Source organism: Artemia franciscana, chromosome 9 (genome assembly GCF_032884065.1).
Source record: "Artemia franciscana chromosome 9, ASM3288406v1, whole genome shotgun sequence".
Taxonomy (NCBI): domain Eukaryota; kingdom Metazoa; phylum Arthropoda; class Branchiopoda; order Anostraca; family Artemiidae; genus Artemia; species Artemia franciscana.
In genome coordinates this window covers 19,294,409-19,321,899 of record NC_088871.1, presented here as the reverse complement: position 1 = coordinate 19,321,899, position 27,491 = coordinate 19,294,409, and the positions used below count along the sequence as shown (strand labels likewise).

The window sequence follows — 27,491 nt, the reverse complement described above, 5'->3', positions numbered from 1 at the left end:
GGCATAGAAGGGCAAGACATTTGGGACTTGTAAAGGGAAAAGGGGACACATTTTATAAATTTACGACACGAAACAAAACATTCCCAAACTGAAAATTTATTTCGTATATATACATTCACTTTCTTTCTTTTTCCTTTTTTTGTTGAGCATCCAGGTTTTGCCACTGATGTCGTAAGTAAATATTTTCTCCAAAGTAAGGGATTTACATGCTTATACGAGTTTCGAGACTTTACACTTAGTCACTTTTTATGGATGTTTAATATGGATTTTGTTCGTTTTGATTATGTTTGATGTTAACTGGCCGCTTTGAAGGAGGTTTATAAAGCGTCTTTTGATCAATAATATAACTGGCAAGAAATAACCTCTAGTTTTTGAGATTTCTGGATAGACACATTTTAGCAAAAAATGACACATTTTGGGATGCTCGGGGGACAAACTCGTGCACCAAAAAGTTGGCAACTCTGGTAGACAGCAGTTATTGATGCCATGGCAAATTTTCCACTGAAAATATCGCTTGATGTTTTGTCACCCTATACTCTGAAGCAACCATGCCACCCGTATACTGAATCATGTGGTTTGGTATATTGATATACAATAACACGTACATCTACCTAGAATTAATTCCCCAATGAATCTTACCGCATAAATTTTAACAACCGGTATATACCACTAAAAAAGGAAAATCTACAATAGAATTTGAAATCCTTTTTTGGTATTTTCCGTGAATAATTGAAAAAAAAAACCAGCAAACTGCCACCCGCCTAATGTTTAGAAAAATATACATAAATATTTATGAATGTTTCAGCCAATGGTAATTATAGGAAAAAGAGGTAAGATTTCAGCCCCGTCCCCTGGATGACACAAAATACAAGAATAATGCACATAGTTTTTAGATTCAAGAATAAATATTACACTTATGTGGCAGAAGAAAATGTGAAATAAAACTGCTGCCTTCATTCCCTAGAAGAACGTAATAGGCTTGCTTCATTTGGTAAAAAGGTTGCATAAGCAACTTTGGGCTTAGCCCTTATCTAGAATTTCAAAACTGCCTGTGTTCGACAGTACCTTAGTTCTCACCCACTTACTCTCTCCTTTCCCATCTCTCTCTTCCCCCTCGCCGGAACGACGAAGCCAAGACTTCAAAAACAGAAAGACAGAATAATTACATGGAGGTTGTTATAGTAGAAGTAACGCGATTTTGAAAAGGGGTGTTAAGTCAACACCATCTTCCTACAACAATGGCTTTCCTCTCGTTGTACCTACAAATGTCAGGTGAAAAGAATCGAAAATTACTTCGTTTTTGGTGAAATCTAAAGCGAACTGTTCTAAGTCCAAGATGTTATATCGAAAGAACGAGAAAAACAATAAAAAAGCATTATCCAATACTTCCCAGTTGATAAGAGCTTGAAGCTTAAACATTCCTGTTTTAAACAAGGATCAATTATACAACGTGACTTGAAATCACGTGTAGAAGTAGATCAATAGTGCATGCGAATGTATGTCATTAAAGACGTCATTTATTTTCTTTTGTGCCCTTTTCTCTCTTTTTTTTTGTAAATAAGGATAACATAGATAATATGACATGGTAGATCGTCGCGTGCCTTTTTTTTCATATGGCTTAGGAATCTGTAGCATTATTTTTATGCTATTTCTTTTGCAGTGTTCAAAACGGTTAAGTTTTGTAAGGAGGGGGGAAGGGAACAAGACCCTCTTGTCGTGGTTGCACAGAATTTTTATTCAGCATTTATTTAAAGGTAGACAAGCTTGTGAATTAATTCTGTAAGTCTTGCGAAATTGTTTATTTGTAAATATGGTAGGTCCACTGAAGATCAGGGCTGCCAACTGGCGACGCGTAAAAAGAGTGAAAATCAAGGCCAAAAAAGAGATCTTTTTGCTAAAAAAGTGTGCAAGTCCCCACGCGCTCTCACTTTTCTGACCACTCTTATGTCATTTAAAATAGTTATTAATTATCCTGCGATCACTAAACATGTTTCTTTACTTACGTCTTATGCCAAACACATCTAAGAAGTGAGGTTAGGTTAATCCTAATGGAACTATTCTTACTTCATAATATGCAGAATAATTGTATCTAACACATTTTTTCATGCAGGCCCGCTATACTTTACCCTAAGTAACCCCCACTCCCATTAATGTACAAGTATATAGTCCGAATTATATATTTTCCAGCTATTCTCGCAATACGTCTCTCCTGTTTCAACCCGTGTAGAGAATTGAATCAACTTTAGCGAAACAAAGACTGAAAAAAAAAATATAGATTGCTAAAATGCATTGAAAATATATAATAAGTACAGCAATAAGTATATGTATATACATAATATAGAATATATGTAATACAAAATATATATAATATATATAAACTATATATATAATAAGTATATTATAAATATATAAGTATGAAAATAAAGTACAGTGGGCCTGCACAACAAATGTGTTAGCTACAATTATTCAGCGTAAGAATTGTTTCATTAGGATTAACCTAACTTATCTTCTTGGGTGTGTTTGGTATAATACATAAATACCCACATTTTATTTAAATTTTTCCAATATATTTAAAATAGAGTCAGGAGAACTCCCTGTATAAAGTAACCTCTAAATAATGAATTAGATAACAATTATTTTTTGTTTTTATATCTAAAACTTAATGCTCCGCTAGAAAATTGCATGTGTTAATTTTGATCACTTATATCTAATTCACTTCATCAAATGTTTAGATAAGATTGTGTCTCCATTCTGTCCAAATGTTGCGAAAGGAATATAAGAGGTCCAAATGTCAAGTCAAGTACCGTACCCTAGCAGCCAAAAAAAAGAAAAGAAAAAAAAATATGAATACATTCTTAGTCGCATAAAATTATTTTTCTTCTTCCTCTACTGGATTTCTCCTTCTTTCCTTATAAAGTAAATTCATTTCCAATTTTGGTATAAACTGTGTAGTTTTCTGGTACATTCCCAGAAAGTGGATAGCTGCTTGTTCGGTCAAAGCATTGCTTTGCTTTGATTATATTAAGTATGAACATATTAATGAACATGAATACACTCCAATAAGACAAGAGTTCCGAGAAAGGGTAATTTTTGATCATTTGTATCGGAAAAAAAAATTCTGGAAAGAGCGAGTCTTTTTATTTGAACTAGTTTAATAGATTTTTTTGCGCAATCTTGAAAAAAATAGATTTTTTTGCGCAATCTTGAAAAAAATAGATTTTTTTACGCAATCTTGAAAAAAAAATAGATTTTTTTGCGCAATCTTGAAAAAAATAAATTTTTTTGCGCAATCTTGAAAAAAATTGATTTTTTTGCGCAATCTTGAAAAAAATAGATTTTTTTGCGCAATTTTGAAGTAATAATTTTTGATCGTTAAAAGTTTCAACTTCGCTCTTTCCCTCCATAAGACAATTATTTTTTAAAATTAATTTTTGGTCTCTTTTTAAATGTACAGAATAAACCTTACAAAAACATATTTGTTACACCTGAGCGATGAAATTAAAGAAGTCAACATAATTTTTTAAAGGACATTAAATGAAGGTTTCACTTCTGACATACCTTAAACATTCGCAAAAGATATGTGCATCTTAGTGACGCAAATACAGCCCGTGGGGTATGTTGTTATCGCTAGATATAAGAATTTGCACATAAGTAATTGGATGCTGGAATATTTTTTTCAGTAGAATGTCCATTAACACAAGCTTTCGTCCCTGAAGAAGTTTATGAACATAATTTGGATATACACTGGGAAGAAGCAATAACAGTTCCCGGGTCTGAAATGAAGACATAGATATGGAACTCGTTACTGAAAAGGTGTTGAGGATTGAACGATAGCGACCGATTTCAAGTTTTTGCTGAGTCTGCAAACCCCCCCGAGCAGATCATTCCGAACCGTTCCTATTACCTATTACCTCCATTTCTTCACCAAACAACCCGAGCCCTTCGGGATATAAGGGAGTGAATGTGGATCCTCCAACAAATGGAGAGATGAGTGCGATCATACAACCCCTAAAGAACAATAAATAACCGAGAGAAGACTCAATACCACTTAAAATCTACAAAATTCTTCTTCCTTCTGCAGTCAAAGCGATCTGTTCTACAGTCAGTTCTGCAGATAAGCGAGGTCTGGGAGAAGCAATATAAAAATTTTAGGAGCTAAATTAGTAAACAAGTTCCTGACAAGGAAACAAGGCTGAGCGTAGCATTTCTTAAGAAAACACAAGAAAAAGCTTAAAAACTATTACCACCAAACTGCCATCTATTTGACGAGGTTTCACCAAAATGAGTACAAATTCAATGGCAATATTGGTGTTAGTCCACTTTGTGTTTGCAATTTAAAAGACATTTTCAACTGTCATAAAAAAAAAAATTCACTGAATAATTACCAAAGATTTTTCCAGAGGATTTTATTTTCTTTTTACCCCGGAAATTCTATGGAACTTTTGCTGAAAGTTTGAAAAAAAATGAACCTCTGTCCTTTGGTTTAGGAAACTAAAAATATTAAACTTATTAAAATAAGCTTCATTTCACGAGTATTGGAGATGTGGATAAAGCAACTGTGTTCATTTAAGCGTTCAAAATTTTCCTTATTTTCTTTCTGCTCTGTTTTCATATCCATTAAACTCCTAAAACAACAACAGAGAAAAGAAGCGTAAATTACATAGAACAATAACAAAAAAAAAAGCATTTTACAATTTAAATAAGAAATGTCCAGAATTTCAATAAAAATTAATATTTTGAAAGGTGGAGGGGGGCCTGATAAATAATATGTTTCGTAACAACACAAGCCTGATTACGATTGGTGGGATGCCCTCATATGACCAATCATATGTAATTTAAAAAAAATCTAAATAATACATATAAAAAAATATATTATCCTCTTGTCTATAATTCCCATACTTGAATTTTTTGTGCTTACTAGCCTACCTTTACAGACAATTCCTCATTTTGCTGCATATATTCAATTTCTTTTTGTTCTTTGAATTGTATTTCTTCACTCTGCTCTTTAATTTCCATTTTTAATTTGACTAATTCTGCTGACAGACTTTCTACCCTGGCTTTGTCTGTGTCATTTTGCTTTCCATATATGGTTAGTTGATCATTCAGGATTGAGATTTGGTTCAAATGGTCTATCTTTAAATTTTCATATTTACTGCGCAATTCTTCGTTTTCTTCCATAATTTTCTTAACGATTTGTGTAGAGTCTTCACTATCCTTACTGAAACAAGTTTAATATCATTTCCTCAAAATTAAAAAACATAAAATATAAAAAAGAAATTAATGACTACCTATAACTGAACCAAAATAGCAAGTAGAATTGTTAGGGTAAGATTAAACGGCTTAAAAGATAAACCTGGCCAAACTCGATAGAAACAGAAGTCAAAATAAAATTTAAACAAATGAAAGACGAAGAGGAAATAACAGAAGATTATGAATGAAAATCTTATTAACAGAGAACAAAGCCCAGCGAAGACCAGTCGAAAACTCCGCTTTCCACTCCTTCAAAAATGAGTTTAACAGACATTTACAAAAATTATGATAAGATAAGGTAAAATAATAATAGTATATCAGATACTTAAAAATATCTGACGCAGCAATTTTAGGATGGTAAAAAAAAAAAAAAGACTATATTACAAGGTATTTTCCATAATTTCTCATCAACTGTCAAGTTACAAAATCGTTATAGTTACTACTACTACTTCTAACAATTCACTGCAGCATCCAGCCGCCTGAGACCAGCACGGCTATGCACGCTCCTCCTCCATCACTAATCAACTCAGAGCCTCCCTTTTTACACCCTCCCAAGAATTTCAATTAAGAAGTTCCAAGAAGAATTCCAATTCTCCCAAGAAGTTCCATTATTATTACTAGTCGTGCAAACTGATTTTCTTGGCAGAAAACTTATCAAACCAAAATGCGCTCTTGATTCGTAGTTCGTAGCCAGAATTCCTTTCAACTTGTCACCCTCGTCCGTAACTGAGTCCATTTTAAAGTGCAATTTCTTTCATATTTACGCTACTTTTTCTGTTACTAATAATTGTTAACACAAACCTTGACACAGAATAGAAGATAACATGATAGAAGTAAAAAAAGAAAAGAAAATAAAGCACATAAAGGACTAAAACACAGAACAGAAAATTAGCCTGCAACCATGTAATAAATAAGGAAACATACTAGCCTATTTAACTTTTTTTTACGCTCGAACTACGCAAGATAAATTGATCAACAATGTTATTTTTTGTCTCCATATTTTTACTAACACTTTTTCATCAGCTTATTTTAGCATGTACAAACTGGTTCGTTAGCTGAAACTGCAAGAACTAATTGTCTTCGTAATTCAAGTCATATATTGGAGCAAAATAGGTTTCCCATTAAAAAAAGACTGCCAGAATGAGCCGGAATGATGCCCAGTGGACGTAGTTACGCGAACTCAATATTCAGCCTAAACAAGTTGCACAAGCTACGTTTGAGACAGCACTTTTTCTTTTCATTTATGTCTTTAACAAATATGTTTGATCCATGGTGTTAAGTTAAAAGCACTGACAGAAGGTATATAAAATGCAGATGTCCAGTTGGCCTATGCAGCAACGTTAAAAACAGGGATCGGGTGAATAAGCGTACCTTGAAGCTATTTGTAATGATGGTGGTGAAAGATGAAGGGCAGTTTTGCTATGTTCATTAAGTGTTTGATTTATTCTGATGATCAATTCAAATTTTTTTTATCAACATTCATTAAATGATCATAGGGTTAAAAGTGAGAACTAATCACAAGGAATTCCTGATTATTTTATGAGTTATATTCAAGTCTCTTGAATTTTCTGTGTAAAGATCAAATGTTTCCAACTAAGCTTGTTTTTAACAGGCAGAATTCAGGAGAACGTTTCCCTACTGTGTAATATTCCCTACTGTTTCTAAGTTGTGTTTGTTCTATCAGATATTTTATTATACATGGTGCCCCGAATTTAGGAATAAAAATGTAACTGGAGTATTTATAAAGCATTTATCGAAGTTTATCAGAAAAAAGTAAAGGAACGGATGGTGTTAGAAATTCATCTACTTTGCTTAGAAGATATAACAAGGATAGAGAAATCCAACTTTCTTGTTCTTCAATCAAAAGGAAAATTCACGGCAATTCAGGAAAATTCAGGAAAATTCAACGGCAATTCAAACTTGTTTAATTTCCAACTAAATAGAAATTCGGCAACTAACTGAAAATTCAATCGCAGTTGAAGAAATTCAAACTCGCTGTTGAACTTGCTGTTCAAAAGCAAGCTTAATAAAAGCTTCGAAAGAAGCTTACGCTTTTTTCAACATACCCCTCAGCATACGCGGGATATTACAACTTAAAACCTTAAGCATTTCGTGGGATATCGCTAAGTCCTCCTTTTGACATTTCCTGAAATTTTCACCTTAATACTCTTAGCCTTAGTAAAAGTTGCAATAGAGGTAGTAGTAGGAGTAGTGGCAGTGGTAGTAGTAATAGCATGCATATACTGCTTTTTAGTCAATTGACCATCCTAATAATCATTCCCTGACAGTTCAAAGTTTATACCCTAAGCCATTCCAGAGATAACCCCTTTTAAAAACCTGCATGCACATAGTGCGTTTTGATTTAATTCAACTAACCCTTAATATTCTCTGAAATTTTCACCTTCAAACCCTTCGCCTTAGCAGCACTAGTGTCATAGAAGTAGCAGGAGTATTGGTGGTAGTAGTTGTAGCAGTAATAGTAATAGTATTAATAGTAGCAGTAGCAAAAATAACAGTAGTAGTGCACACATATTGCTTTTCGTCAGTTGAACATCCACCTTATCATACCCTGGAATACGCATGTGCACGGTGTGTTTTGATTTAGTAAGAACCTCCCCTCAATATATCCTGAAATTTGTACCTTAATATCCTCAACCTTAGTAGTAGCCGTAATAGAAGCAGTACTTGTTAGTAGCAGCAATAGTAGTAGTAGTAGCGTGCACAAATTGCCTTTTGATCGATTGATTATCCCCGTGATCATTCCCGCTAAGTCCTTCCTGAGATATGGCCTTTTTACAACCTGCATGCATGTGTTCTGATTTAGTTCAAGACTCCCCGCAGCATTCTCTGAAAGTTTTACCAGAATACTCTTGGCCTTTTTGACACCAAGGGTAGAACATGCGCCCCTTATCTGATACCAAATACCATATATAAGCAATGGGTCAATTGCATAACTTACAGTCCTTGCCCCGAGGGTAATGAGGTGGGAGGGGGTAAAATCCCCAGAGATATAGTTAATGGACCATACAGATATGCTGGACAAAATGGCTATTTCAAAATTTTAATCGGATATCTTTGAGGAAAAAACGTGCGTGGGAGGGGAACTGGTTGCCCTCCAATCGCTTTTTAACTCGTGAAAAGGATACTAGAACTTTCAATTTTCAATCGAATGAGCTCCTTCCAAAGTTTTGAGACAATTTCTTCCATACAAAGTACCTTGATGAAGAAAAATAATCATAAATAAATGAATATAACCTTGAGCCCATCTCGCTCTTTATTTAGGCAGTGCTATTGCACTGCCTATAATATGACTGTATTAAAGTTTTTTTGAAACGCTAGTTTAGGCTGCTTTTTCTTACAAAATCTTTGAATTAATGATAATTATTTAACACAAAAATAGTAATAGTAAACTATATTAAGTATAGTAATATATAAAATAGTACAAATAGTAACTATATAAAATCAATGTTACATTGCCTTTCACTGTGAGTGATAATATGGGTGCTTAAATATTTCGTTTCTCTAGATGGCGTTGATAACTGCACATGTCCTTTTTACTTTTTTTCAAAGATTAGTAAAATTATAACAAGGAATGTCGTAAAAATAGGGTTTCCAAAGAAAATAAAGAAAGCATAAAAGACAGAAATAAAATTATAAAGTAGGCAAACCTAAGACAAACAGTAATTAAAAGGATCAGTAAAGTCAAACTTAAAAAGGAACACAAATAACTTAAAACAACAGGTTGCTATTACGAGAACTTGATTGTTATTTTTATTTTTTTTAAATCTTATGATAAAAAAATCTGTCTAAAAGATATTTTGTTTTCAGTTAAGCACGAATTCAACCCTAGAATTTAGAGGGTGGGAGCAGCGCCCCCAAACTTACATATATTACGGTAATCTATGATGAATGGGCGTTTGTATAATTGAATCATGGGCTACAGTTATTGTACTGGTCTCCCAAGCACATACTTTTAGATTTTGAACATTTTGTTAAGGTTAAAAGGGCTACCTTGAAATTTTAACCCAACGTAATGCGAGGCTGCGATGAGATCCAGGACAAATGGAGCGTTGAGGGGACGTCAGGCTACCTCCCAATCACTTTCAACCCTTACAAAGAATACAAGAAATCAGAGATTACAAAATTGAAAGGGATTTTCCCTAACCTTTTATGATATTCCGTTCTCTATTATAACCCTGAAAAAATGAGAAAAAGATCCTAATACATATGGTACACGTCGCTTTTTAATAAGTCAACGCTACTGTGAGGGCTTTAATATCAGGAAATGAGTAAAATTTACGAACTTTTGCGGTTTATTGTTTTGTGTCTGAACCACTTTCAATTTGGTAAGAAAAGAAAACTTTTTATTCAATTAAAACACAGACTGATCTCGCCGAATCTCCATTTTGAAGAAAATACTGCTTGCTTAACTAACCTTTCAAGTGCATAGGATTTGGCCTCTTCTTCTGCTTTTTCTTTCTCCCTTTTAAGGGTTGCCACATTATCCAATGCTTCCGTAAGCTGTCTTTTAAGTAGCATCACTTCTGAAACCACTGAAAAAGACAACAGTCTTATGCTTCTTTTCTGTTTCCTTTTTCTTTCTTTTACATTTCCTTTTCTCTTGAACTTCTTTCAACCGTCATAAAAGCGACCCATTATTAGAAGTGTTTAATCAAACATAATACAAAATATTCTACAATTTACCCCATTAAGCGCAACGATATTTAATTAAACATTTTTTTGCATAATTGAAACAAAAATCATTGTTTGCTGAATTTGTTAAATTAAAATATCGATTTATAAATAACTGAGTTAAATTTCAATGTTATAGCTAAGAAATTTGGTTGAAGGGCGGATACAACTGCGCCGACAGGGTCAATCTACTATAATACAGATAATCAGCAGGTTCAACCGCTTGACACTAAATAGAATCGGATCCTTAGTTCTTTAGCATTGATAAAGGATAAAAATCCTCCAGAGCCATTTCTGGCGCAAAGGGCCTCGAATTGCCAACATAGCAGTAAAGATAAAAACAATGTAGCAAAAAAAGATAAGAAAAATCAATACACTAATATTTTCCATTTATGTTTCGCCAATTCTTTTTTTATTATATAAAAAAAATAGATAAATAAAGATCCCCCACAGGCATTGCTGGCACAGAGGGTGTCGATTCGACGTTTCAGTCCCTGTTTTTTTTTTTACAGAGACAAATAGCAAGCCTGACATTTAGGCCTAAGTTAACCCAATCCAAACACAAAAAAGTATGATTTTTAAGCCACTATTTTTTCTGGATGGGGGGTTTCTTAGATAGTTTGTTACTGACTATAAAATATTTAAGGATATATTAGTGTGCTCATTATGGGTTAGTATTTAGAAATATACCTAATGCATCAATTTGGTAAAAGTGGTTCTTTTATCTTCGGCTCAACGTAAAGCAAATGTAGCAAAAGGAGATACGAAAAATCAATACAACTAATATTTCCCATTAGAACTCTAAATTTAGTTTTCATGATTGTTATTTTTGTTACTCAAAGACGGACTTAAAGTTGGTTGTTTGGCTTCTCAAACAGACTATTATATAGATTCAAACAATCATCGATCACATTTCCATCCAGGTTACCAAAAAAAGGATGAAAGATAAATCTCCGGATCCTCCAGAGCCATTGCTGGCGCATAGGGTGTCGAATCCACGTTTCATTTCCTGGGTCTTTTTTACAGGGACAAGCTGCAAGCTTATCCTCCAACCTTGTTATGGGGAGGGGGATCGAACCCCAGGGCCCGTATTGCCTAGCAGAGCATCAGTCCATTGTGCTACATGAGCATTGATAAAGAAGAGGAAAAACTGCCAGCACGATAAATGGTGTAGCATCAATCAGCCGAACTGTTTTTTTATAGTTAATTAAATCATCACTTATTATTCTTTATTAAATTTGTTAAATGAAGAGGTCGACTAATGGATTATAAGTGTATTTTTAGTAAGGAATTCGGTTAAATGATAAGATACGATTGCGCAAACAGTGTCATCTACAATAAGACGTAGAAATGACAGCTTCAACCTTTGAATTGTGGATACAACTGGTTTGACCCAGTCAGTCTACTATAAGACATTGAATTAGCAGCTTCAACGGCTTCACACTGATCAGAATACTATCCTTAGGCCTTTAGTATAGGTAAAATAGGAGAATAATACCTGGGGTCACAGATAGCATAGTATTAGTCAGTTGAACTCAATTTTTTCCCGTTAATCGGATCATTAATCGATACAGTTAGTTAATATCATGGTAAAACAGCTAAAATACAACCTAAATACAAGAAATATAGTAATGAGAGAATCAATTATTTCAACCCAGTGTGTGTCACAATAAAGAAGCAACTTTTTTTCTTCCTGTTCAATATAACACAAAAGAAGCTAAGGACTCCGCTCGTTTGGGGGAGAAGAAAAAAAACATTTGTAGCCCGGTTTTGGGGCTTTAACTAGGACAGAATTTGAACAATAGAAACCACAATGCATGTAAAAGAAAGTGGATACTGCTTTATATTTCCCTTCTAGCAGGGCGTCACAACGGAGGGGAAGAGCAGCACACCAAAATTTTTGAGCTTAGGTAAAATTTGGACCAAAAGTCCAAAACCATACTGAATCCGTGAAAAATACGAAATATTTGCAGCAAAATGTCAGAGAGTCCAAAATTTCAATCTGATTTCAATACCATTTCCTAGGTCCAGTAGAAAAGGTCCGAAATTCGGAAGTACTAAATTTTGTACATGAAACCAAAAGTACCGAAAACCGAAATTCTGTAAATTCTGCGAAGCAAGTCTCGTAGTGATGTGTCTAGTTATTAAATATAGTTAAAGCCGAATCAAAATAAAAAATCATTCGGCAAATTTGAAAAAAAGTGGAGGATTTGGCTGAATTTCACACAAGATTTTAATCTTGTTCCACTCTTCTTTCCGAAATCCAAGTGAACTTTCGAAACATATATGGTAAAATGTAAAATTTGTTAACTTTGGATTTTCGCAGTTTCACCAAATCAGCTCAATTTAAACTAAGTAAGTAAAATCTGTTTATAACCTAAAATAATTTATTCTTTTACCGAATTTACAGTTTTCCTATTGGTTTTACCTATTTCATTTTTCTTTTTTTTGCTGAAGTTGAATAGCAAGCAATAAAATAAGCAAAATACGACCTTGGCTGCAAGAGTTTAAGAATATACTTTCAACACACGGCTTCTTAGAAATATTCTTAACTTAGAATAATGGATCTGAGCTAAAGTTCTGATCTGGGTTTTAAAACAGAAATAATGATTGAATGTATTATCCCCCCCCCTCAGTCTTCAGTATACAGAATTCCAAACAAATCGAAATCGCTCCCAACAATAGCCTTTTCAATATTGTCATAGAGCCAAGCAGGTTAAACCTTTTGTTAATAGATTACATTCAGAGGTCGTTTTATGAAGGGAGAAATTTTTACAGAAGATAAAACTTTGTTTTCCTATAAATTCCAAATTTCTAACCGCATAGCGGCATGTATAGTCACTTGAAAGGCGGAAACTGATAATCCTTAAACCCAAGATTAAAACTTAAAAATTCTGCAATGAAATATGCTGGAAATTAGAGCCAGGGGATGGAATAGCAGAGGAAATAACAAATTACGGATCATGATGGGAGTATATCTTAAAAGGCAACAATCTTGATAGATGTAAAGAAGTAAATAAGATCTGTAAAGAGGACAATTTTTATTGCTCTGAGCCACTTCAGATAAATTATCAAACTATGCTGCAAGAAGACTGCTGTGAGTGAGAGAATACACTTTTTAAGGAAGTCTTGCAAAATTTTTGTGAGCTCAGACCCCCCCCCCCAATACGCTCTGTCCCTTATCCCCATTTTCTGGTTGGAAATTAATATTATAAACTTTTATACTCTGTCCCTTATCCCCATTTTCTGGTTGGAAATTAATATTATAAACTTTTATAAAGTTGCTTAGCACGCTACCTTGCTAACCACACCAAAATCAACAAATCACTGCAAAAAAAAAATAGTCTAAATACAGACAGACAGACGGCGCGTTGCCATCATGACGATACCGGCGGCATTCCAGCTCACAACCGATAAATCGGCACAGCGTCGGGATCTATTAGGAATGAGAGGGTTGAAGAGGATTAAGTTTTAAGAATTTAATGACGATAAAATATCAATTTCTGAGGATGTATCTGCTCAAGTCACTAGAGTTTTCGAGGGTTTGAGGATTCACTCAGGTTGAGAGTTTTCGGGTATGGGAATTCCAACAGAATAGCCTACTTTTTATCTCGAACTGCCACCGTTCTCAATTGCTTCTCAGCTCTTCTTCTAAATATCCTAAAGTTTGTTTTCGTCATTAATTATTGATTGAACAGAGGAAATGGTGATTCTCTTACATTTTAAAATTTATTTAAAGACGATTTTGTTTTCATTTTTGGTTAGTAAGGACTGTGGTTCCCTCTTTATTAGGTCGCAACTATATAATGATAGGCACTATTGCCCTCTATCTGTGATAAACATTCTTTTCTGTGACAAAGAAGCAAGAGGACAGTCCTCTGAGGAAACCACTGGGCTAAAACCTTGCTGGGCTAAAGACTTTACTATTATTAGATATTGTGATGGGGACAGGACATATCCCTACCACAAAGGGACAAAAAAAGTGAAATGTTTAAAATATTAGATGAAAAACATGACACTTTTACAGCAAAATAAACAAAGTCAAACTTTTACAGAAATGTTAAGCTATTCAATTAAATAAAGATTCGTATTTTCCATAACAACAGCTGTAATTTGAACAAGTTTTCCCAGTTTTGTCGATAAAATTCGAATTTTTAAAATCCATTCATTTTTTGCCAAAGCAAATAAGATTGATAAAGTTGGCAGATAAATTGCCTTGCGAAACATATGTCAGTCCTGTGTTAACATCCACATGAATTTGTGGTTATGAAAAACATTCCGGCCTCCATCACCATTCAGTGGGGTTTACAAAGAAGTTAAAGTATTTGAATGTTGAATCCAAGAAAACCAGAAAACTTAAATTAAAGAGCTGAAAAAGTTATTTCTTTTCTCAAAAGTTTTCATAGAAAATGTGGCGAAAATTTGGATCATTCCAAAGTTTACGAGAACACTAAAATCCCTGTCACAGTTTGAACTACTGACATTGGCGGAACAGGTAGGAGGCCCGACGGAGCTGCTACCTCATGTTCTTTTATCTATCGAACTCCCTTAAGGGAAATTCATGTCCTATGGAAAATCCACGATTTTGCACAATTTGGTTTTTTGAGAAAGTCCTCCCTCAGGAAAATTCTATTAGGATTTTCTAAATGACATGTATATAAAAAAAATAGCAGTTTGGCACTTAAAATAGTGAAATAAAAAAATGAGTTAAAATGAAAATCGTCGAACTAGGTTTGTTGGGTTTGGTAGGTTTGTCGACAGTACTGTGGTAGCAGTTCTGGTAGTAAACACGGCTGTCAAGGCCATATTCAGGGGGGGGGGGTGAACCCTCCAAATTTTTTTCTGAATCATAAAAACGTAACAGAAATGCATATCAACAAATTGTTGATCATTTTTTTAGTTTCTTTTTAAGCCCCCTTTCCGGTCAAGTTTTTTTTTTTGTAAAATTTCAAATTTCCAGAAAAGGAAAAAGACAACTTCAAGCAATATCTCTGTAACAGGTATATATGAAAGATACGCTATAAAATATTGTAAATACGTTTTCGAACTCCCACGGAAAATACACCCTCCTCTGCGGAAAATACCCTCCCGCGGACAGTATCCCTCCCCTGGAAAATACTCCCCCCGTGAAAAATAGGCTTTTCAATTTGAGAATTTCATTTGGGTCTTTTTCACAGAATCTGCTATTTTCTTTCTTTTTATGAGAAAGTTCACTAGAACTCTCACCTGCCCTCTCCCTGGCAGCGTTAATGCTTTAGCTTTTGTCTTTGCAGCAGAATCTTCCAAATTCCTTTTGTTTTTAGGTGGCACTATTCTATGCATTCTATGCAAGGAAATTGTACATGACAAGCACAACTTGCTTTAAATCCTAGATATTTCTATTTTGTGTTTTTTAATTTGTGTTTGTGTGGTTTTGATTGTGATTTGTGTTTTTGATTTATGAGGATTTTGATGATTATTTCAGGATATCTGACATATCACGATATCTGAGAAATATCTAGCATAAAATGACTAAGTTAAAAAAAATCATTTTGCGGTAAATGTGGTAGCCTTAATCATACTAACAGTTAATATGTGTGGGTATACGATAAATTTTCCATAAATTCCGATTCGTAACTGAAAGTGCGACTGGCCTTCAAGAAAAAGTTGAAATTCGAGAAGTCGTTTGGATAAACTACGAAAAGACGAAAATTATGCCAAAGAGAATGTTTATATTTATGAGAATTCTAAATAAGATAGTAGTGTTAATATATTGAAGAGCAATGGTGCTTTGACAGTACCACATAGAATCTTTTGCACAACCATAACTTACGACTTTACGTTACGTAATCTTACAGAAAAATTTCGTCCGTAACGTAGACAATGGTAATTAGACTCGAGCTCTACATTGAATTTTACATAACGAAAATTGTCTTGTACTATGGAGTAGCAACAAGTTGGACTGGCTGGATGGGCAATTAATAGATTTTGAAGATAAATTAATAACTTTTTTTAGAAAACCTTTTGCGCAGTCTTTTCACCACAAACTACTGCTGCAATGACCGCAAGACCATCGTTACATCTTAAATGTCCATCTTCATCCCAAATTTTAACTTTTGTATAGTTTGCTAATATTAAATCCAATTAGCTTTTTCTCAGTTTCACAGAAACATTTGATTTTGCAACCAGCGTTGTTGCTTCGTCTAAAACCTTTAAGACGAAATTTTTCGGCTAAACTTAGACGAAATTTTCGGCTAAACTGAAAATTTCTGGCGTAGGCTTTTGAAAACTTACGCGCATTTTTGGCTGCTTCCATAGAAGATAATTGACCTTTTATTGGATCAGAGTCGTCAGCACCATTTGTTTTTAATAGGCTTTGGAGGCGTTCAATTTCCCGTCCTTGTTCCTCGGAATACCATTTCTCTTCCTGTGGAAAAAAAAAAATAAGAAAAAGGGCCGAAGAAAAAGAGGTGACCTAGATTATGGCATGTTACTCGGTACACTATATCCTTTCTACAATAAAACACGGATACGCGATTAAACATTCCCATTGACAAACATTGTAGAGAAACATTCTTTGGAATTCAAGCTTCTTCAATACAGAGGATAGGAGATCTGCCTTATTCGGTTCTTTTCTGTCTCGGATCAAAGTTAATTAATTTGTTTCACCAGTCTGAAAAATGGCGTGTAAAATAAATAAAGCTGCCTGTTTATGTATGGGTATAAATGTGCTAATGTCGGATGTTTATCTGCAATTTAAAGCTTCTGCAATTTATAGAAAATATAGGAGACTTGCAGCAGAGCCAGTCTGACGACAAACAAAAAAAGAAGAAAAACACAACGTATAATCTTTTCTGAGGACCAAAGAAATAAACTTCTTCTCCCCATCCGACTTGAATTTTAAAGTCTACTTACCCCATTTGACCTTTTATCCCCCTTCCCCCACCCCCACACAAAAATTCCAGAAAGTTTCCACTCGATCCCACAGTGTGAAACAAAACAGGTTAGACTCATAAAATACGCATAGAATTCACCATCTTGATTAAACAAACTGAGTACATAAAGAGAAATGCTCGCTTGGCTCCATGCCAAGAACACCAAACACAACCCAATAGCGATGAAAATCAAAATAAATAAAAACTAAGATAGGACAATTTGAAGACGTCGTTAATCAACAAACGGGTGGCTACTAAATAAGGAAGACCTATTGAAAAACAAATCTTTTTACAGGAAATTTTTTCTTGAATGGGCAAAGATTCTCAAGAACTTCTTGATTGAGCCATATTGTTATAAATAATTCAATTGAGTAAGGTTTATTGTCTGGATTTAAAATTGTGGTGGTCTATTGTAATAATATAATAACGTAATATTGTAATATTGTAATAATGTAATAATGATTTTCATCGCTATTGGGTTGTGTTTTGTGTTCTTGTTTGTTACCATAGCCTTCACGGTTCCATTTATGAAGACAAATTCTGCAGGACTTTGGTAGAAGTGATAATTTGAAGATGGAATCTTCAAAATCGCCTTTTATGGTATAGAGGTGAAGGCCCAAGTTGTCTGTCAGAATTTAAATAATTTTCATCAGTGAATGGCTAAAAATTACCAGCGTAGTCAATTATACAAGTGGATTATAGGCAATATAATAAAATTCCTTAGATTTGAAGGGGGGAGCTTAAACCCAAAGACCTCACTTCTTAGGGGCCAGCACCCTCCAACATCCACCCATCTCTCAGGAGAAAATTTACTACAAGATTTTTAGGTAATAACAAAAGACGTAAGATCAATAAAATATTGTCCACAGCTATATACGTTAAATAATTAAGCTTACCCTCAAACTTGCGCTCAAATCTGACAATTCATTTTGAAGAACTTGGAAATCTTTGGTATCATGTGACTGGGACTTCTTGACTGCATGATCACTCTCGAAATGTTTGTCCAAGATGACAGCACTGTCAAAACTTTCTTTGCAGACAGGACACAAATAACTCGTAACTGAAAAAGAAAATTGTACATTGGTGTACACTGGATAAAGTCACATATATAGGCTAGAGTCCAGTTAAGGGCTGTAAAGGTGCTGCTACAAAATAAAAATGATATTAAGAATAAATAAGTTTGGGAGAGAGGACCGAAAGTTCAAGGGGGGGGGACAAATTTGGAAAAAGCTTAACAGGCGATTTATAAGAAAATTATACGAAAATGTAGCAAAACTATAGGAGTTTTCCATTCTTATTAGAGCTAAATTTTTTTTTAATTCAACAGCTAACAGTTTTATACGTTCGCCACTAGTGAATAGATCTTACAGATACATATATAAGAAACGCACTTCGGATATAGAAGAACTAAATTCGTACTTTCGTTGTTAGCAACTTGAAAATTATGTTGGCTGATTCTTGGTCATCCAGAATTTGATGGTAATGTTTTCATGGGGATAAGATCCCTTTCGCGAAGCGTATCCCTTTCTTTCTGTAATTATTCAAAATCAATCTCATACGTTTTAACATGTTCATTTAACATTTTACAAATTTGGAATCAATCTAAACTGGAAATTCTTTTGATTTTGCAATGATTCGTTAAACTAACAACTGAAAATAACTGGAAAAGTTAAACATTCTTTCAGGTAAACTGAATAAGCGATAATATAAAGCATAATACATAATTTGCCATTTCGTGAGCAGTCCGTGGTTGAACAGTCACGATTTGTACATCATACAGTGCCGCCATCTAGATAGAAGAATTGCTTCTAAATAGAAATTTTGAGGCGACGGAAGTTTAAAAACCGTAGTTTTGTTGTCTACAGTTCCACCTAGTGAGCGTCTAGACAAATTGTTACTAGGTGAAAAGGTTGCAAATAAGTGCGATGACCGCGTAAAAATTCCGACTAGAAGAGTTGGCAAATTCCGTCTCTTGAGAATTTATTTTTCTCTCACACCTCCCTTGGGGTACACATCTCGTTCGAAAGAGCTGGTGTAATTCTATGTTCTAGGACATGATGTTTGAGAGTTATTTTTGCGTTCTACAGTGGTGGCATCTATCAAATATGCAGGAAAAAGCATTACTACACAAAATGTGGCAAAATTAGTGTAATAACCACGTCAACATCCCGACTTCATCTTCAAGGATAATGCTAATAAGAGAGTTGATAAATTTTATCTGTTGGATATTTATTTCTTCTCACAACTCTCATATCGCATCACGATCGGATCTGATCCTAGTTTTCGTGAGAGCTGGTGCGATCCTCTATACCAGTGCTTCTCAAACTGTGGTAGGTGTACCCCTTGGGAGTCCGCAAAAATTTGTAGGGGGTGTGCAGCCGGCCAACAAAAATAAAAGACAACCCTTTGACTCTAGAACTGCCAATTTATTTATATTTCAGCTACAGTTTACTTAGTACCGGTAACTGAGAAGGGGTCCCTAAAATATTTTGTGGGTAAAAAGGAGAACATTGTCTAAATAAGTTCGAGAACCACTGCTCTAAACCAATGTTGATCCATTGCGAAATGTCGCAATTTGCCCTTTAACTACGCCAAAGTAGTTGTCACTGGCAAACCACTACTGACTAGTAAAACCCCCTCTGCTTAAAAACTTGATTGCTGGTATTTTATTGTTATTTTGGTGTTGTATGGTTAGTTTTAGTGTTTTATTTTCCTTCATTGCTGGAACAAGACTTAACTACTTTTTCACTAATGCAAAATCTCAGTATTATTTCAGTTTCAAATCAAAACAGCAAAAAAGGATTTTTAGAAGTCAAATATTTAAGGTCAATGTTTTGGAGGTAATCAGTGAGGGTTGAGCAGAAAAGCTTGGCACTTGACTGCCTGAATACCCAGCGTCCAGAGTGAATTGAACGTCTAGCCCAAGGGTCGGACATCAGGAAGATGTTTTTGCCATGTGTTAAGTGAACAAATAGATCTGAAATGAATTAATCCAATGATTGAATATTATGTTGCTTCACTGCAAGTTACAGTTGTGTGCTTGTAAATTAATCACAAGTTCCACAGATAAAATGGAATTAAAGTGCAGCCATGTTATGATTTCGGTAAACGAACGATTTTACTTTTTCCCCTTTTACTTTTTTAATTACCCAGCTTTATACTGGGGTAAATTTGGTGCTAAGATTCAAGTCCAATTTTTATATTCTAATTAGTTATTCCAAAAGATTAACGATGAATTTAATAGAAATTTGATGAAAATAAACAATAAAAAATATGGACAGCTAGATTAAATATAAATAAAATATTTTGATAAATTTACAAATAAAAAATTTCTTGAGCAAATATCTGAATAAAATTAAATTCCGGAGGAAATGAAAAGAAGGATCTTATTATAAAGAACAAATTAAAGGTAAATTATACGGTGAATAAAAAAGGTTATATTAAAAAAAAAAACAAAAAAAGCAAATGTATATTTTTCTTTATCCAGAACTACAATACGGTAACGACTACTACCTTCTAACATTTATAGATTTCCTTTTAGTACCTATGGATGCCCTCTATTTCACTTTGGACCCACCCTAGCCAGCGTTAATCTAACTCATTCTTTTGTTGCTGTTATTAAATAAACTTTTAAAACTTTATTCATGAGGCCCTTTCCTTCTACTTTAGCATTTTAATTTATTTGCTTTGAAATATGGTTTCTGCCTCTCGACTAGTTTGCACTTTCTTTTGCTTCTCTGTCACCTTCTATTTACATCTTCTCCTCTCGTTCTCTCCCTCTCTCTCTCTCCGCAGAGTATCTGCAGAAGTGCACGTGAGTGTTACCAGATGCCTGGTATAAGATAGCACAACAATAAAAGTAAAAATAAACCAAAACGACCATTTTTTTCATGTGGAAATGCGCCAAGGGTCCAATTTTCAAATTGAAATTACTTAGAAAATGTGCCGATTTGAAAAATTAAATTTCAATCATATTGAACGAGCAACCAAATGGCACAAATGCGTCCCATCTGGTAACACTGATATAAGTGTCATATAACCTGAATCATAGATAATTTAGTTTTGTACTGAGCTTTTAAATTTGTAATTACTCATTAAAAATATTTTCAGGCACCACCCCTTAAAACTATTTTCCGGGGTTTATATTTTATCAATCCTTGGAATGAAATAAAAGAGCTCGACCAGATCAAATATTTGTTGTTAATGAACGTAAGAATTATACTGTAAAATACATCAGGTTAAAACATCCAGTGAGGCCAAGAGAGTACGACTGTCCCCTGTTCCGAGATGTTTGTAATTTCGTTTCTCTTCCATTTTATATTTTCTCATCTATTCACCTGTTTTATCCGAAAAAGGATCAGAATCGACATAAGTTAAATTTTTAGTTTTATTTTTAATACCAAAAATATTATGTGTACTAAGAATGTTGATGACCAATTTTGGTCATCAACACATTTTTTTCACCCAAAACAGAATGCTGACGACCATTTGTACGAACACATTAAACGCGGATTTATTTTGGGTGTAGGACGAAATTGAGGAAAAAATAGACCAATTAAATTTCATAACAAATTATAAAGACAATCGTCTGCACTATCAAATATCAAACAGAAATTCTATTTAAAGTTTTGTTTAAAAGCTTTGACTGTTCACATCTTACCGACATGTTGACTTTGGTAATGCTCTTGCAAATCCTCGGGTGTTGAATATGAATTCATACAAGTGGGGCAAATGAACCCTTCAGTTTGAGGTAGATCAATAGCCGGAACCGCAAGTTGGCTACTAATTGAAACGCTGTCATCCTGGGAAGACAGTGAATTGGATCCTTCTCGGACCTAAAACATGGATTGCCTTTAAAATAAGCGTAAGTGAAAAAGCAGGTTAAACCCAAGAAAAATAATTATCTTAACCAACTGCTGGTATAAAAAAAAAAAGGGAAAAGTTCATTGCTTATGCTAAGAAAAACTCTGTTGCTCTTTGCAGCAAATAAATAAAAAAAAGAAGTTTTTTTTTTAACTGAAAATAAGGACCGACGTTAAAACCTAAAACGAATTAAAATTACTCCGTACATGAAAGGAGCTGTTCACCACCCCGCGTTCTTTACGCTAAAGTTTGACTCTTTCTCTCAACTCTACTTTTTAAAACAGTAAAAAACTTAAAAGCGTAAAGAGCGGGGCGTTGAGGAGGGAACAGCCCCTTTCATATACGGAGTAATTCCTGTTCGTTTTAAATTTTAATGTTAATCCTTACTTTAGTAAAAAAAAACTTGTCTTTTTATTTACTTTTCTGAACATTTTTGAATTAATGCACGTTTTGATTGTGGCTCTCCGCACATGAATTAAAATGAAATTTGTATATTTATTTTTTGGCTATATGGCTTTCTCATAGTTTTGACCGAATGATTTTGAGAAAAAAAGAGCGGGGGAGGAGACCTAGTTGCCCTCCAATTTTTTGGTTACTTAAAAAAAGCAACTAGAACTTTTAATTTTTTACGAACGGTTTTATTAGTAAAAGATATACGTAACTTGTGAACTAACTTACGTAACGAACTTCTATATTCATATGTTTTTATTACGCTCTTTACACTAAAGCTCAAATTTTGTCCCAATTCCCCAAGAATGACCCCTGAATCACAAACGCCGTAGAAGAAATAGTTAAAATTACCAAAAATACTTTAGCGTAAAGAGCGAGGTATTAGGAGGAGGTGAACCCCTCATATACGTAATAATTTTTGCTCGTTTTAAGTTTTATTACTGCTCCTTACTTTCAGTTGAAAAACTTTTTCATATTTTTTTTCTTGTTTTTTAAATAATGGTAGAAAACCCTGCGCCCCCTTCATGGAAATTCTCTTCCTCCATGGCAAATTCCTCAATGGAAAGTTACCCTCACATAACCCCCTCTTCTCAATCCCTTCTCTCAACCAAAAAATCCCCTGAAAACGTCTGTACACTTCCCCCAATAATCTTTACTATATGTAAACACTGGTCAAACTTTGTAACTTGCAGCCCCTTCCACGGAGAGTGTGGGGGAGTAAGTTGTTCCCAAAGACATAGTTATTCGTTTTTTTTAATATGCTGAATATCTCAGAATTTTGATCCGGTGATTTTGGGAAAAATGAGCGTGGGAGGGGGCCTAGGTGCCCTCCAGTTGTTTGGTCACTTAAAAAGGACACTAGAGCTTTTAATTTCCGTTAGAATGAACCCTCTCGCGAAATTCTAGGACCACTGGGTCGATACGATCACCCCTGAAAAAAAAAACAAGAACAAAACAACAAACAAACAAATAAACAAGCATCCGTGATCTGTCTTCTGGAAAAAAAATACAAAATTCCCCATTTTCATAGATAAGAGCTGGAAACTTTTACAGTAGGGTTTTCTGATACGCTGAATGTGATGGTGTGATTTTCGTTGGGATTTTATGGCTTTTAAGGGGTGTTTCCCCTTATTGTCTAAAATAAGGCAAATTTTCTCAGGCTCGTTAATTTTGATGGGTAACACTAAACTTGATGAAAGTTTTATATTTAAAGTCAGCATTAAAATGCAATTCTTTAGATGTAACTATTGGTATCAAAATTCCGTTTTTTAGAGTTTTGGTTACTATTGGGCCGGGTCGCTCCTTACTACAGTTTGTTACCATGAACTGTTTGATACAAAAGATGGCTGACCAGAAGTTGCATAGAGTCGAGCCATTTGCGGCCATTTGCACTTAGCCAAAGAATAATTAACGAGCACCTAATGCAAATGTTCAGTCAGACAGAGGCGCTATTTGGGCCAAATCTTGGGGTGGGCATGGGGCATTTGACAGAACTTGTGACTTTTATTATGAACCTAACCTACTTTCAAAGTTTACAATGATTAATAGCAAATAGCGTAATTACCCCAAAGGTCGTCAGGTAATTACGCTCTTTGGCTAATAGGCGTGCAGTTGATTCAAATCATTTGAACAGAATGGATTATGTTGGACATAATGGATAATTATGGCCGGAAAAGGGCCCTTTGTGGTGGAAGCTTGGGCCCCCTGGAAAATCTGGGGTGGGCATTTGCCCACCCCTGACCCCCCCCCCCTCAAATGGCGCCTCTGCAGTCTGAAACATTCATTACCCACTATCATCAAGAGCAGAAAGTCCAGATGGTTTGGCAGTTATAGGTTGTCCAGGCGAGTATAAGACCCACCAGTGGCTCGAATTGAAACTTCCTGCCCAGTAGAAGAAAAAGTAAGGAATGCAATGTAAATCCTGGCATGCCGCAACAAAGAAAGGCCACGTTCCTTTGGGTGGACTGCAGAAGCACGGGTACAAACGGGACAAATCATGGTTGAAAATCATCTACCCCCAAACAGTAAACCAATGACAGTAGCCGAATATGGTCCAGCGTATTACTGGTGCCAAATTGGACTAAATAGCCACTGTCTCTTCTTAAGTGCAAGCATGAATAAGTAAGCCAATCCTCGTCCTTTGCAGATTTTTTAAAAAACTTGGGTGAACATCCATTGTTTCTGCATTTACTTAGATCCCTGCGTTGTCTCCAGATTATATCCTCCTCAAACTGGGTAAAAGTGTAAAAAAACAAAGTCAAACTAAAACAAAAAACAGTCATATCTAGAAAAAAATCATTCAGATAATGATAATAAGGTCTATTAGATCCTAAAAAATTCGTCAAATCTTATATACTAGGAATATGAACGTCCCTAGTATATCATTTATACTATGAATACGGTGTCTAAAAACGTTATTTTTAAAATTATAACCCCGGAGTGTTTTCTCATTCCTACCTCCCCTGCCAAAATAATGCGAGTTTGAACGCTATTGGGTTAGGAGAGAGTTTTCCAGGTAGAGCTGTAATTTCAAAAACTTTCACCAAAAAGTAGTTCTTTTGTTATTTAGTTATTTGATTTTCCAAATAGTGAAAACCGTTTCGAGTTTAGGCTTATTACTCAATCCCAAAGAAATTTAAAACTAATTACTGAAATAAGTTTACATGAGATATAAAAAAGACTCGCTGCACAAAAAAGATACTTCTAGCACAAGATTAACTTTTTTTCCTTTATTAGAACTTTTTCTTTTATTAATCTTGTCTGGTAAAGGGAACAGCCCATCACATGGCTTTCAAGCTCTGACCGCTTAAGTCCAAACAGTAAAATTTTGATGATATGATTAAAAAATGGTTTAAATTCCAACCCAGTGGAAAAACGAGCCAAGTCCAAGGTTCTGACTGACTGGTGGGCACCATAAAGATGGACTTGTTTGGACTGGAATCGAGCACCTATTTTAATCTGTATGATTGGAGAACCGAAGTAAGCTAGTCCCTCCTCCAACAGCACCAGCCACCCTTCCCACCACCAAGCCTTTAACATAAAGGTATGCGTGTTACATCTTGTTTGAAGTGAAATCAAGCAAGTATTTACAATCTGTATTACTTGAGAAACAAAGTGAGCCAGTGGATCCTCCCAGCTCTCCCTCATCAAATTTCAAGCAGTAAAGTGCAGATATCACCTTATTTGAGCTGAAATGATGCAAGAGCTATCAATCTGCATGATTGGAAAAACCAAAGGGGCCCACTAAACCGTCCATCACCAACACACTCCCCCACCCACACCAAATTTTAGCTGCAAGGTAGACATATTGCCCGTCGTTCGAAACAGAATGATAAAAGAATTTTCAACCTGCAAAATTAGAGGCCCGTACTGGGGCTATGGCCCCTCCGATAATACTTTCACAGCAAACTTTTCCACATAAATATAAGCAGAATTTCTCTTTCTGATCAGATTTAAACTGACTAGGCAACTACTTTAAGATTGTGGGACATGAGAACTTCAGGGACAAGAAGACAAAGTTGAAGAATTTTAGGAGGCATAGCCAGCTGCCATATTCCTCCTACTTTCTGCAGAAGTGTCCGTATCTTGTCAGAGGAAATATTCACCCCAAACTTAATAAACACCTAGCTATGGTCAAGCAGACTTCCCCCAGAAATTTTAAACCATTGGTTTTCTTAGTAGAGGAGCTACTAGAAAGTTTCAAGCCAGGGACTGTGAAGGTTTCCAATATTTCTTGGAGAAAGTACCTTTAGATGTCAGTGCCTGCTTATCAAATTTCAAAAGAATTTGACTCTAGAAAGGATCTTATTATTGATAATGTATACCAATTTCCAAGTGGATCCATCCCTTCATTTTTCCAGATCCTTGACGAGCTTTTGGAGACAATATGAATTTGTCCATGTGAGCTTTACTTAATGGGAGATTTCAACCGTAATTTATATGTTCTTGCATCTTCATGTGAATCTCAGCACTCTCTACCTCACGGTCGCTTCTCCTCTAAGTTATCACAGATGTGTTCAATCTCAGGCGATCAATTGCGAGTAAGCTAACCACATTTTTCACATAATCTTCTTTCTATTGCGCTTTGGTCTACACCATAGACTCGGCTGCTTTGCGACCTCACATCTTATGATGGTAAAAAATAAGTTTTTAGGCTAACATTTTCAAATATTTCCTGTTAGATGCTTCAGATGAATATAGAAGAGGAATTTAACCTTTGACCTAATTTATTTGAAGAAATATATTGAGTTAAGCCTGCAATACGGATGCTGCGTGGGTGATCACTCCCTTCTAGCCCTCTCACTATGGAAACCATAGTTCTCAACAAGAATCGTATGTTTTGAAGTACCAAAAAACGTGATAAGACGTTGACCTAAAAGGAAAAGAATGGTTGGGCATTATGGTTGGGTATTAAAAATTGTATGTGTTTTCTTTTCTTTAATGATGTGGGCCAGAAAAAAAAGCCGGACTTTTAGTTTTCTATGAAATATATGAAAAACCTTTGGCGACAGGTTAAGTTCAGGATTTTTCTTTCATATTACCAATTAGTTTATAGTCGATTTCTACTTAGTAAAGTAAATTAAGAAAACAACTAATAGATAACATTTACAAATCATTAGTGATAAAAAAAAACCTCTTGAACATGATCAAAATCATTTACAGTACTAATGTCTCCCCACTGGAGGATGCAGGGGGGCGGGGTGGTCTGGGCCCTTCAGTATTTTTCTTCCGCCCTCATTCCCTGTTTTTTTTTAAGAATAAATTTGTCAATTATTGGCATCATTGTCATGTTGGCCCCAAAGATTTAGCTCATTGGGGCCCTTGTCACACTGCCCCCCTTCCCAATATTTGGTTCAAGATCCACCCCCACGCCTCTCTTATTTAACTTGGGTTTAAATTAAACAAGCTTCTAGCTTGTAAGCACTAAGGTTGTTCTGACTATAAATGCTTGTTATAGCCACATATAAAGTGGGCGCACTAAACATGGTTGGAAGAAAATCATCTAAAACTTTCCATGCCCCCCCACCCCCTAGATGTTTTCAGGCACTCATTTGGAGTTGGGCCAACTCTAACTGAATCCAGGGGCGAATCCCCAGCATTTTTATAAAAGGAAACAAAAGGGGCTCATACCCGAAGATTTAAGGGGCATGGACTGTAAAATATTTTGTTCCTTCAAATTATTGGGGGTCAACTGCCCTCCCAAACGACACCCCTGGCTCAGCTTACATAGTCATACTGCTGACCCTGCCCCACTCTAAGTAATCAGTGACACCAGAACTGAAAAACCTGCCAAGAAGAATATAGGATTGGAAGTCCAGCGTG

General features: G+C 35.0%; 1 protein-coding gene across 2 annotated transcripts in view; it reads right to left on the bottom strand.

The window, feature by feature from the left end:
* Positions 1–27,491, bottom strand: part of LOC136031107 (early endosome antigen 1-like) — a 122,265-nt gene that overhangs the window by 63,823 nt on the left and 30,951 nt on the right. For both annotated transcript variants that reach the window (XM_065710416.1, XM_065710415.1), the window contains exons 2-6: positions 21,517–21,691; positions 17,753–17,916; positions 16,216–16,348; positions 9,686–9,803; positions 4,927–5,218 (exon numbers count right to left, since the gene is read on the bottom strand). In XM_065710416.1, the coding sequence (XP_065566488.1) occupies positions 4,927–5,218; positions 9,686–9,803; positions 16,216–16,348; positions 17,753–17,916; positions 21,517–21,691 (882 nt within the window). The remainder of the gene's footprint in view (positions 1–4,926; positions 5,219–9,685; positions 9,804–16,215; positions 16,349–17,752; positions 17,917–21,516; positions 21,692–27,491) is intronic.